We start from the raw sequence: 18,758 nt of genomic DNA on the forward strand, positions 1-18,758 counted from the left end.
AGAGAGAGAGAGAGATGGTGTTGTCGTATGAAGGGTCCAAGCCCGAGGCGGTAGGCCTACTACTAACTTACAGATTTAGGTGTGTGTGTGTGTGTGTGTGTGTGTGTGTGTGTGTGTGTGTGTGTGTGTGTGTGTGCGCGAGAGAGAGAGAGAGAGAGAGAGATGGTGTTGTCTCGTGTCGTATGAGGGGTCCAAGCCCGAGGCGGTAGGCCTACTACTAATTTACAGATTTAGCTGTGTGTGTGTGTGTGTGTGTGTGTGTGTGTGTGTGTGTGTGTGTGTGTGTGTGTGTGTGTGTGTGTGTGTGTGTGCAGAGAGAGAGAGAGAGAGAGAGACGGTGTAGAGTGAGTCACGACACAAACAGGTGCTCAGTCAGTGTTTGCATGCAGTGTGAGAGGGGGAGTGGTTAGAGCGGCAAAAGCCAATGTGTGCTTCTTTTACCTATATATTTAACAATATCTTTTGCGTTTCTTATCCGAACAACGTCAAACTTGGCACTGCACTTACTCGTGCCCGTAGCAAGACACCTGTCAAGTTTGAAATCCATCGGACTAACGGTTCGAGAGATACACGCTTAACACCCACACCCACAGACGTTCCTGCAATTTATATAGATAGATAACTCCGCTCAAATGAGGAACCATACTGAGTCTGAAAAGTGTTTTGTTATGTATTTTCAGGTTGTTTTTAGGCACACTGGATGTCCTAGTTTTACTATGATTGAAGCAACGTTGCATCCTTTTTTGGGGATCCTATTTTCTTTTGTATCTTTGTCAACATGTCTTTTTTTTTTTTTTTTTTTTTTTTTTTTTTTTTTTTATTCACACCTATTTCCTTCTGATTTCTTTCTTTCACCTTCTCTGACTTATATTTTCCTGTCAACTTCCTCCTTCTTTCCTTTCTTCCTCTTACTCTCTCACCATCTTTCCTCCTCCTTCATGTCCTCCCTCCTCCCATAGATCAACATCATGCAGAGTGAGACGGTGCAGGATGTTGTTCTGCTGGAGCCTCGTTGGCTCTGCAGCAACGTCCTCGGCAAGCTGCTCTCCGTGGAGACGCCCAAGGCCATCCACCACTACAGGGGGCGCTACAGGCTGGAGGAGGTGCAGGCTCTGGCTCCCGAGAGTGACGTGGACGAGCTGCTGCAGATCCTGGATGCCATGGACGTCTGCGCCCGTGACGCCACCAACCCCTCCATGGTGGACGTTCCTGCCCTCATCAAGACAAACGGCCTCCACCGCTCCTGGACCGAAGAAGAGGAGGAGGAGTCACTGCTCTACGGCGGGGTGCGCTTCGTCCCCGCGGAGCACCTGACCCCCTTTCCCTGTGGCCTGTTTCACAAACTGCAGGTGAACCTGTGTCGCTGGAGCCACCAGCAGAAGCCGGAGGAGGACGGCGGGGAGGACTTCGACGGCGATATCCACCTGTGGACCAACGGAGCCAAGGTGAGCCAAGGCGGAGTGGAGGCCATGATCCTGCTGGTCAACCACGGCCAGGGGGTGGAGATTCAGGTGCGCGGGCACGACTCAGAGCGGGCCAAGTGCTACACCCTGCTGGACGCCATCTGCAGTATAACGGAGAACCTGCTGGCCTCCACGCTCCCCGGACTGCTCACAGCCAAATACTACCTGAGTCCTCAGCAGCTGCGGGAGCACCACGCCCCCATCATGATCTACCAACCCAAAGATTTCTTCCGGGCCCAGGTCCAGCGGGAGACCTCTCTCACTAACACCATGGGCGGCTACCGAGAGAGCTTCAGCAGCATTCTGTTTTTCGGCTGTGCTGAAGTTTACCAGCAGGGGACCCTGGGAAGGGACATCCACATATCGGACGTCCCCCTGTTGGCTCGCAGGAAGCTCTGCCGCATGCTGGACCCTCCAGACGCTCTGGGGAAAGACTGGTGCCTGCTGGCTATGAACCTCGGCCTCACAGACTTGGTGGCCAAACACAGCAACGGGACTCCAAATGGCACCCCTGAGCCGGACACGGACCCGGACTCCCAGGAGGCCGTGCTGCAGCCCAGCCCAACCGCGGCGCTGCTGCAGGAGTGGAGCGGGCGAGCGGACAGCACGGTGGGCGTGCTGATGGCCAAACTGAGGGAGCTCGGCCGCCGAGACGCCGCCGACTTCCTGCTCAAAGCTTCTCCTGTTTTCAGGGTCAACATGGAAGCGCTGTTAGGGGCCGCCAACGGCTACCCCCCCACCTGCAACGGTGGCACGTCGTACAACTCCATCAGCTCCGTCGTATCCCGCTGAACTGAACGGGGTCGGTTTTCTGTCCTTCGCCAAACGTCAGATAGTCTGACGTGACATTTCCCCGGAAACGGGACTCGTGTGTGAATGAACATGAAGTGCAATCGTTCAGCTGCTCGCTCCTTAATCCCTCCACTAAGTTGGCGTATGAACCAGATGTTGTGTTTGTGCTCTCCACACCTGTACAGCTGACCTTTTCTTCCACTATGAATGTTGTGAAAGAGCCGATGTCCCTGAGCTCCAAAGAGGAATCCTGTGCTTTTAGTCTGTTCTGAATCTTGTCGTGCTGCTTTTTAATATCCCTCCAACTCTACTACACACTTAAGTCTCACTCATCTTACAGAAAAGCTACATTTTTAAAAGCTATCAACTCTACATAAAGCAATGATTAAAAAAGATGGCAGTCTCATGTTTGGACCTTTTTCATATCCAGATGAAAAACTGAGGACTTGCCATCTTAACTCACTCCATCCATCACAGTTACATATAATAGTATCTGCCCCTCCTTGCTTCTGTTCTACTGACGTGACATTTGGGCCGTTCAGCTTAGTGTTTAATAACTAAACGGCATTTTTCAGATTGCCTTTGTGGCCTTCTACCTCCCTAAAGAGCACAACTAGTCTTGCTATTATATTTAATAAACAAACAGTAGTTATTTCCAAACATATGAAGAACTGTGCCTTGTTGACACTAATAGGACAAATAATTGTAATCAAGTCTATAGTCTTTAAATGGGATAGGTTATCTTACATTTCAGACAGGAAAAAGGTTGATGAAGAAAGGAAAACAAAAGCTCGGCTCATGTTACAAGCTTTTTGAAAATGTAATTTTACTGGCAAAAAGAATCCAACGGAAAGCTGAAATCCGAGTCGAGCCTGAGATGAAACATTGGATTAGAGTCAGTGTGGAGTTCATGTGATGCTCTGAAGGGAAACAACGTCATTCATGTTTAATTGGTGCATTTGGGTTTATACAGATTATCCTGCCAAAGTTTTATTTCTTCATTAATCCAACAACAGAAATCTCTTCATTGTTGATTCATTTTTGGTGACACTATATTTTACGTGTCCTGAAAATTCCCTAAGAAGTTTTAACTACGCTGTAACTATGGTGAGACAATGTTACAAGACAGTTATTTGTTTGTTGTTGTTTGGATTTCCAGGAAAGAACTGCTAAAATGTTAATGACTAGAAAAAGTAAAAGAAACCAGCTTGAGTAAAGTACGTTATGTTAGGAGTCAAAGCTGCACTTATCAAATTGTTATTTTATTAACATCCAAAACCCAAAGATTAGTATCATAGAAGAAAGCCAGCAAATATTTCAAAGCTAGAACCAGGGACTTTTAAAATTATCAAAAAGAAATGTAACTGGTTAATTCTCTGTCGATTTGATTAATTGATTACTCGACTAATTGTTATAATACTAATCTTTGTACAGTGTAGGCCAACTGTGTTTTGAAATCAATGTGCTTTTCCATTTTAATACTTAAAGAAAAATAAAATAAAAAATGCCGCGTCACAAGTAAATCAAACTGCGAATTAGCAAAAAGTCTACCTGACACTTAAAAATCGTGTATATTTTTTAGTCTGCGTACTGATTTTTGAGTTCCTCGTCACTTTTCCATTCAAAACCTGCTTTGGATAAGTACAGTATGTAGTATGGTAATGGGAGTCTGCATTTTTCTTATAATAACCAGAATTAATCACACATCAGTTCCTTTCTTTGAAATTTTAGCCAACTATGGGACCTGTAAAATGAAGTGTAACTATAAATGTTTCTACTTAAAAGTCTATTTACTCATTTTCAGTTCACACAAAAGGACCTTTAGCCATTTTTAACAGAAACCGAATAGTTTTTTTTCCCAAAGTACAATGTCATATTGAAGAATGTTTATCCTTCCATCACCAAAATGAATTTGCTGTAGATGGTCACACAAGCCTAAGAGACGTCAAAAATCATCTTGGTAGACCGGGTGGAGCTTGGCACTGATACTGCAGAGCTCCCTTTACTTTGAATAGAAAGTGCCGCCAAAATGATAAAAAAAAAAACGTAAAGAAAAGTTCATTTGTAACATGTTCTACTGAACTTAAAGGTAATTTATTAGATCCAGTAAACGCACCTGACGCTGCACTTTTTTTTTTTTTTGATGCTTCTTCAACGAGTTTTCTCCATTAGTGACGTCAACAATCACGTTGCTGTCCACAGTGTCAGATTTGTACACAGCGGCATCCACGCAGCTTCTGTCGAGCTAAATTTGAGCTTCTCTCGGTATCGCTGTCAGTGTCGGTCGACCATGCGCGGCTTCACTTCTTCTTTCGCTTTAGTCTTTTTATATCATGAAGCTGCAGCCCGGCTCGGTCAGCAAAAGCGAAGGAAAAATGGCATGAAGTTCGTAGTGTTAGCTTTAAAAGGCCAAAAGGCTGATGATGGCAGAAATGTCCTTTTTTGTGTCAGCTGGTGTTTTATAATTTTTGGATCCAGACATTTTTCATGTGTTGATGTTTGGAAGAGTCTTTCATTCCTAAAAAGCTAGACTTTTGTAGGCCTTTTATCAGTTTGATAGAAAAAACCATGAGCTAATGTGCCAGAGTGCAGTATTTCCTGTTGGCTTTACTTCCCCAGTGTTACCATCTGTTCGCAGACATACAACTTTAAATGCTGTTCCTCTCTCACTGTTTTTGTCTCGACCTGAACTTGCCAATCCACACAGCAAAACTTCCAGCTGTGATGTAAATACTCCCCCCCCCCCTCCCTCCCCTCAACTTCATCTTCATTTTTCTGTTCACTTTTTTGGCCCAAAATGTTGATTCCAATTTCAACAAAAAATGAATGTACTGCTCGTCTCTCGTAAAAATCTAAAAACAAATCAAAGATGTGGTGATAAAACTCTCAACGCAAACTAGTCGGAAACCTAATGTTATGTAATGTTTTGTTCTTATTTTAACCGAAGCTTTTGTTGAAGTTTGCCAATGTTGTGTGCCTAAAACACACTCGTTCATTAGGGCCGAGTACCGACTGCGTCGGTCAGCGAAGGCCCTAATGAAATTGCTCTGTTTCTTCTTCTTCTTCTTCTTCTTCTTCTGCTTCTTCTTCTTCTTCTTCTTCTTTTTCTTTTTCTTAAGCCAAATGAATCACAATTAAGGGGCTTAAGTTGCTCGGAAAGTTATAAAACTTTGCACGCGTATTAGAAGTAGCAGAAATTCACATCTGACAGGGGTCTCGGGCTGGGGCGGTCAAATTTGCTCGGTATGACCCCCTACAAAATTTTAGTATCTCCCACGGTACGTTTCACCTAGATGTACAAAATTCGGAAGGCACACGTATCACCTCTAGACTTAGAAAAGCCATCCCCTAAACCCAAAAGAAGACATTTTGAATTGACTGTGCCATTTTTGGAAGTTTTTTCTCATTTCCGGGGGCGGTACTTCGACCTACTCCTACAGATTTAACCCCATTGACTTCCAAATTGGTCAGCACGATCTAAAGAAATATTTAGTCATAGTCATAGAGCCGCCTACTGGCAACAGGAAGTCAGCCTTTTGTGACAAACATCATCCGATTTACAAAAAATATGCATTTGTGGAGGTTAAATTTGATATAGAGCGACATAGTGCATGTTTAGTGCGTGTTGTCTAACGCCACGTAGTGAATAACATCCTTTCCAGCGCCCGGCACTCTGCCCGGTGTCCGACGGTCGCGGAAATGCACGGCCACGCCGACCGATGTCCCGCCAGTTCCCTCGGCGTGCGGGGAGGTGCGAGGGCGCGATCATCGCTGCTTGCAGCTTTAATTCCTCTTATTATTGCCTTGTACAGTATACAATCTGAGAAATGATGTTTCAGAAAGGGAAGCGAATATTATGTTTTTGTAAAAGCTGGGAATCACTATATTATTATCAACCTTGTCTCCATTTGGTGTCTTTTTTCCCCCCCCTGGTGGTTCTGACCGTAAGAAGTGGTGTCTGTTTTTGTCTGATGAGGAAAGAGGAACTCTATATAATATTTCCCCCTTTTCAGATATTCTGGTCCAATCGCCACATTGCACACATTGTCTTTTTGTCGCTATTTATGTTACATTCTTTTAGCATGTCTTGGAATGCCATGTTATTAGTACTTCTGACACTTTATAGTGTAAAACATTTTATAATAAATTCTTTACCTAATGCCATCGTCTCTGTCCTGATTGAAGACATACAGTTAGATATTTTAAAGTTTCCTGAGTTAGCGTAGTAGCAGACAATCATTACTTTATCGATTTTAGACATTAGTATAAACAAGTTAAGGTGACAAATGAATGATGACGTTACAGCAGTGGTTCTCAACCCGTGGAGGTCCCGAGATGATAAAAAGCCTATTTCTACCACACATTTTTAAACATTCCTCTAATATTTACTTATTAAATATATTTCCTTCCAAATTACTGAATAATCTAAAAGTTGTTAAAACAAAACAACTGGTGACAAAAGTCTGGAAGTCAAAAGCCAAAAAATGTTGGGAACCACTTCTTCCTCCAGGGATTGGAGAGGGTGAGGGATGAGGGACAACCCCCTAATCATGTGCTGATGAGATTTAAAGAAATGTATTCCTCGTCAACTAATCTTAATTTGTTAATGATTTAATAAATACAGTGTATTATAGAATTTTTTTTTTAAACGTTCTTACATGGAGCAGTTTAATTGATTCAGCATTATTCATTCATTTTAACAAGTCAGTTGGTGTAAATTATTTGATTTCTTTATCATTTCCCTTGTTCTCAGTGCAGTTTGTTATTTTGTGTCTTTTGTTTTTACAAACTAGTGTCATTCTCTTGAAACAGGAATCTTTATTTAGCCTACTGACATTTTCTTTTTTCACTTATTTAAGCAAATAATTTGAATTTGTCGCATAAAGTAAACTCAATTTGTATTTTTTGGGTAGACATTACCAAAATAATCACATCTCTCTTGAGATTCCCAAATCTAAAATGAAATCAAACAGAAATAAAAATACACCGAAAAGGATTTTAGGAATTTTTGTTGTTGTTGCTGAGTGGCACTAAATGTCCCAGCTGTTTAGAACTGTAAAGCATGAATGTAAAGCACCTTTCTTACTCAACAAACATAACCAAGATCAAGAAAAGGGTTACAATTTTTCCCCTCCAGTGTTAGTTTATGGGACATCCTCTCTACTAATGAATTGAAATCTTTTCGATAAATCAGGAACAGACTGCTGTGTTTTGGGTGTTTGCTTTATTTGTCCTCCACCAGATTCCAGGCTGTGTTACTCACACGTCTCTGGGTTCATTGTGCAGCTGCAGGGACATCGTCCCTCCACCCACACACTCTCGTGACTCTGGGTTCGTCTCAACCTGCCCCGACTGCTGACTGTGGCATTCAAAAACATTTGGAGAGAGAGAGATAAATGGAGCAGAAGTGTGACGTTTCAAATCACGTGTATCTGAAATCTGTTTTTTTTGTGACTTTGTTTTTTAAGCATGATTCAAAAATGTCTGCAAAACTCCAAACACTTCAAAGTGATCTGTGGTTAATTTGGAATTTAACGCTTTGTAATGTGTTTTCTATAGCCATTTGGATTAAAGTCTTCAGTTCAGTTTTCAAGTGACATGAAATGAATTCATGAATACCTAAATTAATATATTGAAATAAACTGAAGACAATAACCTCAACTAACTGCTAAAGAAAACGAGACTGTTCCTTCTAAAGCCCTGGAAATTTGTTTTAGAAATCTCAACTGTTACAACTCCCATTTTTACATTACATTACATGTCATTAAGCTGATGCTTTTATCCAATTAAGTGCTTTCCACCTTGAAGGTGCAAACTCCAGACAACAAGTAGTAAGTGCAAATACTGCAGTTTTAAGTGGCCGGGTTGAGTCAGTGGGTAGAGTTCGAATCCGACCTGTGATGATTTCCTGCATGTCTCCCCCCTCTCTTTCCCCTTTCTCACCTAGCTGTCCTGTAAAAAATTAAAGGCGGAAAACCCCAAGGAAAAGCAGTTTAAAGAATATATATACATTTCTTTTTTTTATCCGAGGTCCAGTCGGAAGAGATGTGTTTTTAGCCTTCATCTGCGTAACCCATTTTTACAATGCATTCATTTTCAAACCAATTAATGTGGAAATAGATTCAGTTTCAATGAGAGCATGGGCTCCAACTTTTATATTTTTTTTCCATCTGTTGGAATCAGTTCTGCAAAAAAAAAAAAAAAACAGCAGTCCATACATACAGTGAATACTGAAGATATTCACAGAACAGTACATTATGGTAATATTAAGAAATATGGAGACAATGTTTTGAAGATCCAATGCTCGTTAAATTAAATAAGTATAAAAAGAAAATCACGCAAGTAAAAGAAAAGAAAGAGACTCTAAGACATAAAATAGTGCTGAAGTTATTATATAGAGTTAAAAAAAATATATAACTTATCAAATAAAATAATATATATTTGTGGTAAATGCCCAAAACTACACACCATAAATACATTTGTGCCTGTGATTAAACTTCGGTCACGTCATGAGGTAATTCTAACAACTCTCAATCTATACAGACAGACCGGTTGAGTAACCTCCCTTCATACATTTCCTGACTGTGAATACTTCACTGCTAGACCTTTAGCATTGTTGTGTCACCCAAACAAAAGGATCAATAGTGTTAACTAACTAGCTCAAGTGAGGCAGTCATGTGACAAACAACAACAGTGTGTATTGATAGTAACCCCGGTCTGTAGATGTGTTCATCAGTTCAGGTTTGGTAATGTTTGTGTCTGCACGTGAAGACCAGACTGGCGGCTGATAACCTTCTTTAGTTTAGCGTCCTAATCTGAGGAATGTAGCCTATAAATGATATGTGAGCAGTTCACAGACTTCACCACCAGCCTGATACAGTGAAGACGCACTAAATAGTCATCAAATTACAGATTAAAGACAACAGAACTTCATAAACATGTAAACAAAGGCATTGAGATAGTGAGATTGCATCTTATTTGTAAGGACAGTGGCCTTTGGTAAGACATTTAAAGGGTGAGTTTGACATGTTGGGAAGTATTTGCTTTTCTTGCTGAGAGTTAGATAAGAAGATTAATACCACTCTCTGTACTGTCTGTACACCATGTGTCAAACTGCCTTTTGCAACCCCCATAAACTGTGAATTGTCATTTTTACATTTTGGATTAAACAAATTAGATATAACATGTTATTTTGTGAGCTTAGATGACTTTGTTACCTTTGGACAGAGCCGCTAGCTGTTTCCACCTGTTTTAAGTCTTTGTGCTAAGCTAAGCTAACCTCTGGCTGCTGATGGTAGCTTCATATTCACCGTCCCGACATGAGAGAGTAGCATTAAGTCTCTCATCTAACTCTGGGCAAGAAAAAGAATATGCATGTTCCCCAAAATCTTTACTTTAAAGTTAAAAATTGTAAAGACACAGACAATATGCCCAGATATTTGCATACTGTCTGATCATGTCAAACCCTTGTATTTATTCAGAGTAATAGAATATATTCAGACTCTTTGCATTTTAAAGTCACTTTAATGACTCTTCATGATATTATAAAACTTAAATGATTGATTAGTCTGATTAAACAGACTAATGAATTCCTGTGAAAATGTAATCCCATCAGCTCCTTCAATGTATGTATGATTCATCAAAGAATGGGTGTATGGGTGTGGGTGTGTGTGTGGGGTTGGGGTGGGGGGGGTGTTCTTAAGTAGTTGTAAAGTACTTTGCATGAGTGATTTTATTTTATAATAGGCCCTAATTTACTTTACTTTGACTGCCCTACATTTCAAAGAAAACTTTTGTCCTTTTACTCCAAAATGTACTCAAAATGTATCTGCCATATAGTTGCTTTGTTTATTATTTATATAAGAATCTTGTGATCAGACTATGCTGAATTGTTAAACATTCAGGTACCCAACAATATACAAAGTACATACAACTGCTGTCAGTGACAATAATCTTATATTACCAAATATATTTTGCATAATGAGTATTTTTACACTTAATGTAATTACATTTAAGCAACAAATATGAATACCCCCCCACACACTGACAACAATAACTCAGCAGGGAAGTCCAACTGCAGTTATCTTGCTGTTATGGGACTCCAAAAGGTGTAACTGACCAGACTTGCATGTTCATACAGGACGTGCCGAGTCACCCTTTGTCATGATCCAGTTGCACATGAGCTGCTAAGGATGAAGTCTGCTTTCTGATTTCTGCAAATGCAGGGAAATTATTTATGGTTAGCTTACTGTAAAGTATGAGGCCAATGAAATTTTGAAACATTGTGCATCCTGTGTGTTGCAACATAAAGATGTGATGCATTACATGGCCAAATGTAGATGAATCATGTCACACATCTTAAGTATCCTTTTCTGGATAGTCAACTTGAGAAGGATTATTTTCATTTCACTGACCAGCTTCAAAATCACAGCTTCTTCTGAGGCATAATTAAACCAAGTAGTTGTTTCACGTATGAGAATATTATTTTCCAGCAACATTATGAAAGGTTTAACTTTACCTTTAATGCTGCTGGTTGGTTTTTGTTTTGTTTAATCTGGAGTTAAAGATAAAAAGAAGCTGACTATCTACCTCATTTTAACCAATAAATCCATTTTATTTGTCATTTGTTTATTTAGTCTTTGATCAGTGTTTCAATCCATGGCAGTCATCAAGCTGTTTGTGTTAGTTAATCAATGTGTTGAGAAACCAGGTTATGAAGGAGAACATGCATGTTACGTGTGTCTAAATATTACAAATAATGAAATGTTCAGTGGTGGAAACTGGTGGAGACTTATTAAGACTTCCAGGAGCTTTGGATGGAATTATTTTGGATGTACATGACGTGACATGTAATGGTCTTTCCTTCTTCTGTCACAGAAATAAGCTACTTTCACTGTCTGAAGTGTAAGCAACTCCATTGTTTAAAGGCTTTGTCATGCACATACACACATGTAAAAAGACAATTAGAAACCCATGCATCTAAATGGCCAAGGAGTTTACTTGCTTCAAGAGAAATCTAGCTGGGGGAAAAAAAAACTGGTTTCTCCAGTCGCCTATACTCTGATTATGGAAATTGCTGCAGAAAGCCGACACTTAAATGCACAAACACATCATGCCCAGAGCTCCCACAAAAGTCTTGCACTAGTTTTGTGTCAAATCTTACCAGTAAGTCAGTTGCAATCAGAAGTTTCACTCCCTCAACAAATAGTTAAACTTGTAAAAAATAATACCCAGTAACAGTCACATAGGGATTTTAAAATGTGTTGAATTAAGGAACGTACTTCAATCTGATCTACAATTAGTACACAACTGGATTTGTGAAAATAGACTTGTTTTGAATGTAGCAAAAACCAAAAGTATTCTGTTTAGGACCAGACATGCCACTCACAGCAATAATCAGCTCTGCCTTACTAGCCTTTGACTCATTTATTGAACAGGTCCAAGAGGCAAATCAAATCTGCTTGGTGTGACACTTGATGGGCAGCTAACATGGGGGAAACATGTTGATAAAATTGTTAAGAAAATGGGTAATGCAATATCACGTATCAAAAGATATTCCCCTTTACCCACCCTTGCCACTAGTGTTGGTGCCACAAACACTAGTTTTATTTCACCTTGGTTACTGATCACCAGTCTGGTCGTGTGCAGCTAAAAAATGATCTGTCTAACCTCCAAATAAAACAGCAAAACACTGGCCTGTCCAGTGAGCTGGGAGACCGAGTACGCTACAGAGCGTGTGCATGCCAGTACAACCTTGTGAATTCTTTGTTTTAGTAAGCAGCTGATTTGTCTGTACTCGCTGATAAATTGTGAGAGACCAACGCAGTTATAGTACACGGCAGGCTACTAGCTGTTATCTAGTCAAGCAAAAAAAAAAAAAAAAAACAGACTAATGAAGTGTGTAGGTCTGAAATGTTTAGAGCCATCACAATGTGGACTAGCTTGTCAACTATTACGGTGAAGGCACCCAGTAAGGCCGGTTTTGAAAGATTACCTAGAAAACACTTCAACAATAACCAGACTACAGTGTGATTGAGTATTTTTGGAATTGGAGGAGTAACTAAACATCATTTAATCTAAGAGTATAACTGTGATGGACTGTAGGCCTAATTGCTGGGATGTGATGTTATTTTACTTAAGACTAATTTAAGAAACATGTAGACCTTCAGATACAGTGGCATTCTACATGGTTAGCAGCTAATGGGGTTTCCGAATAAAGGAATAAAGAAAAAGAAGTATTTTTTCCTCAATCAGATAATCTGAAGGCTGATTTGATTACTAAAATAAGGTCTTCATTTGAGCTATATTTTCATAGTAAGCATTGTAAGTGAAGATAATTAACAATGGGAGGGTCCTTAACATGAAACAAGTTCAAACAATCAACCCTAAATTCACTAAAAGGATTATATAAAAATTCTTTAATCTCTTTAATCTAGCAGTAAACAGTATTCCAGAGGATGGGAATCACGTGCATCCAGCGTTTACGTCACATTTGGGGGCGGGGCAGACCAATCAGAGAGCTCGGTGGGACGTTCTTCAGCGGCCAGTCAGGCCTTTATAAACCTGGCGTACCTCAACCAAAGAATATCTTCTGCTTCGTCCTCCTCCTCGACTTGGAAGAATAACAGTAAGTTTCACATTTATGTGTTTTACTTGCTTTCTGATTCAAACTTGACTCCTAAAGTTACGATATTAAGCAAAATGATTGTGTTTCTTCAGGGAATTTTCGTCTTTTGAGTCCAGAAACAAACTTCATCCCAGTGTCCGTTTGAAAAATGTTCTCTTTAGCTAAATCTCAACTTAAATTTATTTTTTTAAGTACAACATGCATGCATTTTTATTGTCATCCTCCAGCATTTGCCATCTTGTTTCATTCGGCTGCCTTTGTCTTCGTCTACATCCATGCCTAAAGCAGCCATGCTAGTTTCTTCCATACGGCTTAATTGAACCTAACGTTACCAGGAGTTAAATCACTGGAAAGACCGCTATCCGTCAGCTAACAAGTCCTAGTTTTGGTTTTCTTTTCGTTTTCCTGGTTGTAGTTTCGATGGCCGATCTTAGGCCAGTTTCTTGGCTCTCCGCCGCAGCAGGAGATCCCGTGACTGCGGACACAACAAAAACAGGCTCGGTTTATTGTTGTGATTATGGCGAAGTTTCCGCTCCCAAACTTGCAGGAATACAGCCCTCGAACTAGCGATTATTCTTCCATACAGCAACCTAAATCTTATAGAAGTAACGTTATCGGGAGCGTTCGGGTTTACGTTGTTTATTTAGCCTGATATAGTATCGGTGTTTTGGGCAGAGCAGTCGGGAACTGAATGTACCGTCGGGAATTTGCATTGCAGCTTTATTGCGGATCCTGTTCCTGTATGAATCACGGGAGTGAACAAAATGTACTAACGACTACCGAATGCATAACAAGTATCACGATGCGGGAGGCGGATTTCGATGGTAAACGAGCATGACTCGGCGCTTTTCCCTAACATGTTGTAATGATGACGTCTTGTTTCCCTGGAAGTCGGGGCTTCGGGCCTCCCATCAATGACTGACCTGCTTTGGAAACGGATACCTAACCTGTTGTGTTTGTTCCCAGTATATAGCAACAATGCTGCCTCTAGCCGTGTTGGTCGTGTGCCTTAGCGCAGCCTTCTCTGCCCCCAGCCTGGACCGTCAGATGGATGACCACTGGGACCTGTGGAAGAGCTGGCACAGTAGGAATTATCATGAGGTAATGTATTGTTTGGTTTTTTTTTTTTCTCACAGCGAGCTGCTTCAGTCTGCCCCTTGGCACAAAATAAGTTTTTAATACATTTTTATTTTGTTTTGCAGAAGGAGGAGGGCTGGAGGAGAATGGTGTGGGAGAAGAACCTGAGGAAGATTGAGATGCACAACCTGGAGCACTCCATGGGTGCTCACACTTACCGCCTGGGCATGAACCATTTTGGAGACATGGTGAGACAACAGTTTCAACACACCAACCTTCTTACTTGCAAATGCATATCAGGGTTCAGGAAAGTGCCTTTTTGATAACTGGCAAAGTAGACAATGTAACAAGAGTGTACCAAGGTTTAGGAAAATAATCCTGACCGTGGTTAGATAAAGCAGTGACTTGATTTTTAATGCTGTCCTACACAAATCCAGGAAACTAGGAAGAACACGACCAAACATCTACAGCATTTACTCACTTTTACTTTGTCTTTTCAGACTCACGAGGAGTTCAGGCAGATCATGAACGGCTACAAGCACAAAGCAGAGAGGAAGGTCAGGGGATCCCTGTTCATGGAGCCCAACTTTCTGGAGGCCCCACGTTCTGTGGACTGGAGGGATAATGGTTACGTTACTCCCGTGAAGGACCAGGTAACGATTGTTTTGTCTGGTCTAGCCTTGGGCCTCATTTTAACAGCTATGTTAGCCATACAGGTCAACAATCAGCTGTTGGAGACATTCGGTAAACATGATTTTTCATCATGTGCAACTTTTAAACCATTGCATAATTACAGATCTGCTTATATGGAAACAACGAGGGCACTCTGTCCACTGGAGTAAATATTTTTGCTTGAACAGAAAGATAAGATGGCCACTTGCCGGTTGTTTTTGTTATCTAACTTCACACTCCTCCTCCCGGGGTGTACAGTCCCCACCCCCCCTCGGCACACATAAACACCCTGTAAGCTGAAACTAGTCCAACCAGCTCCCTGTAAACTATGCCATGGGGGGGGCAAACCCTTTTTGTATACATTAGGTCAAAGTGCTGCAGTGCAACTTCTGACATAATTATTTTATAGAGGCAAAGTGCCTCCCAGGCTCAGGGAGATAAAGTGCAATAACTAGATGCAGGGTGCCATAAGAACATTCATTTTTAAAGGACTAAAACATTTAGGAACAAAAGTTAAACTATCGACAAGAGATGTGTATATGAAGATAAAATGGCTGAAACAGACGAATTAAAAAGATGATGGTAAAAGAAACATGACAAAGGACAATTATGTAGTAACATTAAACTACCACCATCATACAGTCTTAAAAGCAACCCCTCACCCCACACTCTCTCTCTTTCAGGGTCACTGTGGCTCTTGCTGGGCCTTCAGCGCCACCGGCGCTCTGGAGGGTCAGGTCTTCAGGAAGACCGGCAAACTGGTGTCTCTGAGCGAGCAGAACCTGGTGGAGTGCTCCAGACCCGAGGGCAATGAGGGCTGCAACGGCGGTCTGATGGACCAGGCCTTCCAGTACGTCAAGGACAACCAGGGCCTGGACTCTGAGGAGTCCTACCCATACCTGGGAACGGTGCGTGTCTTAAAAATACATTTCAATTTATTAAAGTAGTGTAATAATGGTTAACTTAATCCATTCATTGTTGCAGCTCTTTCAGGTGTTTGAACGTGTTTTGATAGTTATGAAATTATCTTAACACACTTAAACCCCCAATAGATCACTTGTTTTTATTTATCTTATTGCTTTGTAATTGGAAATTTTTGGATTCAGAAGTCTGTGTTGGCACCGTAACGTCCCACTCACCCCCCCCTTCTCTTCTTCCAGGACGACAAGCCGTGTCACTACGACCCCATGTACAACTCCGCTAACGACACCGGGTTCGTCGACGTGCCCAGCGGTAAGGAGCACGCTCTGATGAAGGCCGTAGCCTCCGTGGGACCCGTTTCAGTCGCCATCGACGCCGGCCACGAGTCTTTCCAGTTTTACCAATCGGGTCAGTTAAAGACACTCTTCTTTCTAGAATCTGCCACCTGTTTATTTTCTAATGCAGTAGTTTTAGATGTCATTGACTTTATTTTTTTTGTTAATTCAGGTATCTACTATGAGGAGGACTGCAGCAGCGAGGAGCTGGACCACGGTGTGCTGGCCGTGGGTTATGGCTTCGAGGGAGAAGATGTGGACGGCAAGAAATACTGGATTGTGAAGAACAGGTCAGTGGAAAGTCCTAGAATATCAGTCTGCAGTGTCTTTGAGGTTAAGTACTGCCTGAAGAGAGTATTTGAAGTAGGTATTTCAGCTTGCAAAGATACAGAACCTATATTTATATTCAAACTTTTTATTTATAAGGTCAAGTCCTAACCAGGCTTATTTATGCAAGAACTTTTTCCAGTCAGCATTACTTTGACTTTCTTTTCATTTCTCACTCTTACTGAATTTTACAAACTAATGTAATACTAGCTGTTCGAATTTCAATTCGACCACTAAACTTGATTTGCTCTCATTGTTACCAATCTATAAAACTAATTCCCTGACCTTTTTGTCTTCTTGCAGCTGGGGTGAAAACTGGGGAGACAAAGGCTACATCTACATGGCTAGAGACAGGAAGAACCACTGTGGAATTGCGACAGCAGCCAGTTATCCTCTCGTTTAATGTTTGCACAGCTCCACTTTCTAGCTCCATAGTGCGCATTTTTTTTGTAATAACTTGGCTGATTGTGACTGATGAGGCTTCAGTCAGGAAGACTTCAGCAGGATATTCTGATGTTTTATGGAGAAACACTGTTTTTAGGCAAATGGTGCCATTTTGTGTTTGGCTGGTTTTATGCCACTTTGTTTTTCTAAAAACATTTTTAGTCTGGTGTTTTCTTTGTAAATATGTAATGCTACTTTGTGAGTGATACATTAACACCTTTGATCATTGTAAATGGTTTTTCTTTTTTCTACTTTTACTGTGATCAATAAAAAGTGAAACACTAGCATGGTATTTGGTCCTTTTGATTTTTTTCTTTAAAATATTCTTTTATTTTTGATCACTTCAGATCGGGTTTTGCTCTGCTTTTAGCAACAACAGTACAGTTTATCTGGAAGTTAATTGCCCATGAACTTCAATTTAAATTAGATGACGATAGTAATAGTTCACTGTATAAAGACCACTCGCTCAGACTTTAGATGGTCATTGATTAAGGCTGTGTGTTAAGATCAATCTGATTTCTCTAACCTTAGACATTTAGGGATCAATGTTGCTACATAATATCTTTAGCTGTCATAGAGCTATGGTTGATCACAAAATATCTGGACCTCTTTTCTTCAAAAAAACGTTCATGTTTAATTGGAGCGCTGAGGCTTCAGATGCAGTTAGACCAAAGACTTTAATCCCATGATTTTTTTTCTTTTTCTTTTCATGGAAAGCAGCTGTGCTCTCTGGCGTCTGGTACTGGGATCTTATAGGATTATTGATTCTTTAACAGTGGCGTTGATTTATAAGGAAATGGTTTCTTTCCCCCCCACCACCACCCTTTACTGTGGGAGAAGTGGTTTTAAGGTGTAATCTTGGACTGTATATAATAACTTTGATTAAGGTTAATCCATGAAGGGTTTGTGTTCACCAATATACAGTAGAACTGGCTCTAAAGAAACATCAATTGGCAGACTTTAGACATGGAGGACAGACCCTTGTGTTGACTTTGGGTCAAACTGACCAGTTTTCAATTTTTGTTTATCAGAAAATATGGGATGTAGAAATAAGCGCTGAACATGTGTAGAAGAAAAAATTTTTCAATTTAAAAATGTTGGAAAAAGCAAAAACTGGAAAAAAAAGGCGTCAATTTTTTTTTTTTTTTTTTTTTTTTTTTTTCTCAAGGTTGACAGGAAGGCAACACAAGGGTTAAAATAGGGCATTTCGGAAAGCGATTGGAAGGAGACATGTGAAGCATCTCAAATGACAAACAAAGCTACTCTATAATTTGCTGATGCAGACATACACAACTCAAATTAAATACAACCGTAATATACCTGACCTTTTGTTTAAAATGCAATGAGGCTAAAGGAACATGTATGCACTGTCTGGGAGTGTGACAAAATTAAAACATTCTGGAGGGAGGTGATCAATAAAACCAAATCCATCTCACCTGTGAACCTTCCACTTGACCCTAAGAGGACAAATCTAAATCTGAAACCCCAAGAATATAAATGGATTTGGATTTGCTACAACGCAGGCAAAAAGGACTATAGCTCTCATCTGGAATAAAACTGAGGCGCCTACAATTGGTGCTTGCATCAAGAATATGGCAGAATATGTTCTGTACATGTGATGCTGTCATATAATTAGCCTTTTTAGTTTATATATATTTAAATATAATGTTATAATACAATCATTAAATCTTTAACTCTCTCAGGTGATGTCCTCAAATACCTTGGTTTTTCTGACCAAAAATAAACAAATGTGAAATACACAATGACAAAAACAGCAAAAAGCAGGACATTTTGCGTCTCCTTGCTTATGACAGCAATTATTTATAGATCTGGATTTATCTATTGTTTGACTAATCAATTACTGACTAATGGTTTCAGCACAAGCAGGTGGCTGAATTTCAATACTGAATGCATAAATAACTCTTCATCATGAGTATGATCCAACAACAGTGTCATTATTGAACATTATTGAATTGAACTGCAGTGCCAGACTGAGTTTCACCTTGGACGCAGAGGTCCAGGGTTAGATTCCCACCTGTGACGATTTCCTGCATGTCTTCCTCCTCTCTCTCCCCTTTCTCACCTAGCTGTCCAAAAATG

General features: G+C 40.6%; 2 protein-coding genes across 2 annotated transcripts in view; both read left to right on the top strand.

Moving 5' to 3' along the window:
* Nucleotides 1-6,414, top strand: part of dapk1 (death-associated protein kinase 1) — an 88,687-nt gene extending 82,273 nt beyond the window's left edge. Inside the window, exon 26 of the mRNA XM_028577358.1 lies at nt 960-6,414. Within this exon, the coding sequence (XP_028433159.1) occupies nt 960-2,255 (1,296 nt within the window). The 3' untranslated portion in view covers nt 2,256-6,414. The remainder of the gene's footprint in view (nt 1-959) is intronic.
* Nucleotides 6,415-12,774: 6,360 nt separating this feature from the next.
* ctsla (cathepsin La) lies at nt 12,775-16,694 on the top strand. Its single transcript, XM_028577359.1, has 8 exons — nt 12,775-12,882; nt 13,849-13,983; nt 14,085-14,207; nt 14,460-14,612; nt 15,315-15,539; nt 15,792-15,960; nt 16,060-16,177; nt 16,518-16,694. Exons 2-8 carry the CDS (start codon nt 13,861-13,863, stop codon nt 16,615-16,617), a joined length of 1,011 nt encoding a protein of 336 aa, XP_028433160.1. The 5' UTR covers nt 12,775-12,882; nt 13,849-13,860; the 3' UTR covers nt 16,618-16,694.
* Nucleotides 16,695-18,758: the final 2,064 nt, after the last annotated feature.

The sequence above is a fragment of the Perca flavescens genome, chromosome 5, assembly GCF_004354835.1.
Source record: "Perca flavescens isolate YP-PL-M2 chromosome 5, PFLA_1.0, whole genome shotgun sequence".
NCBI lineage: Eukaryota > Metazoa > Chordata > Actinopteri > Perciformes > Percidae > Perca > Perca flavescens.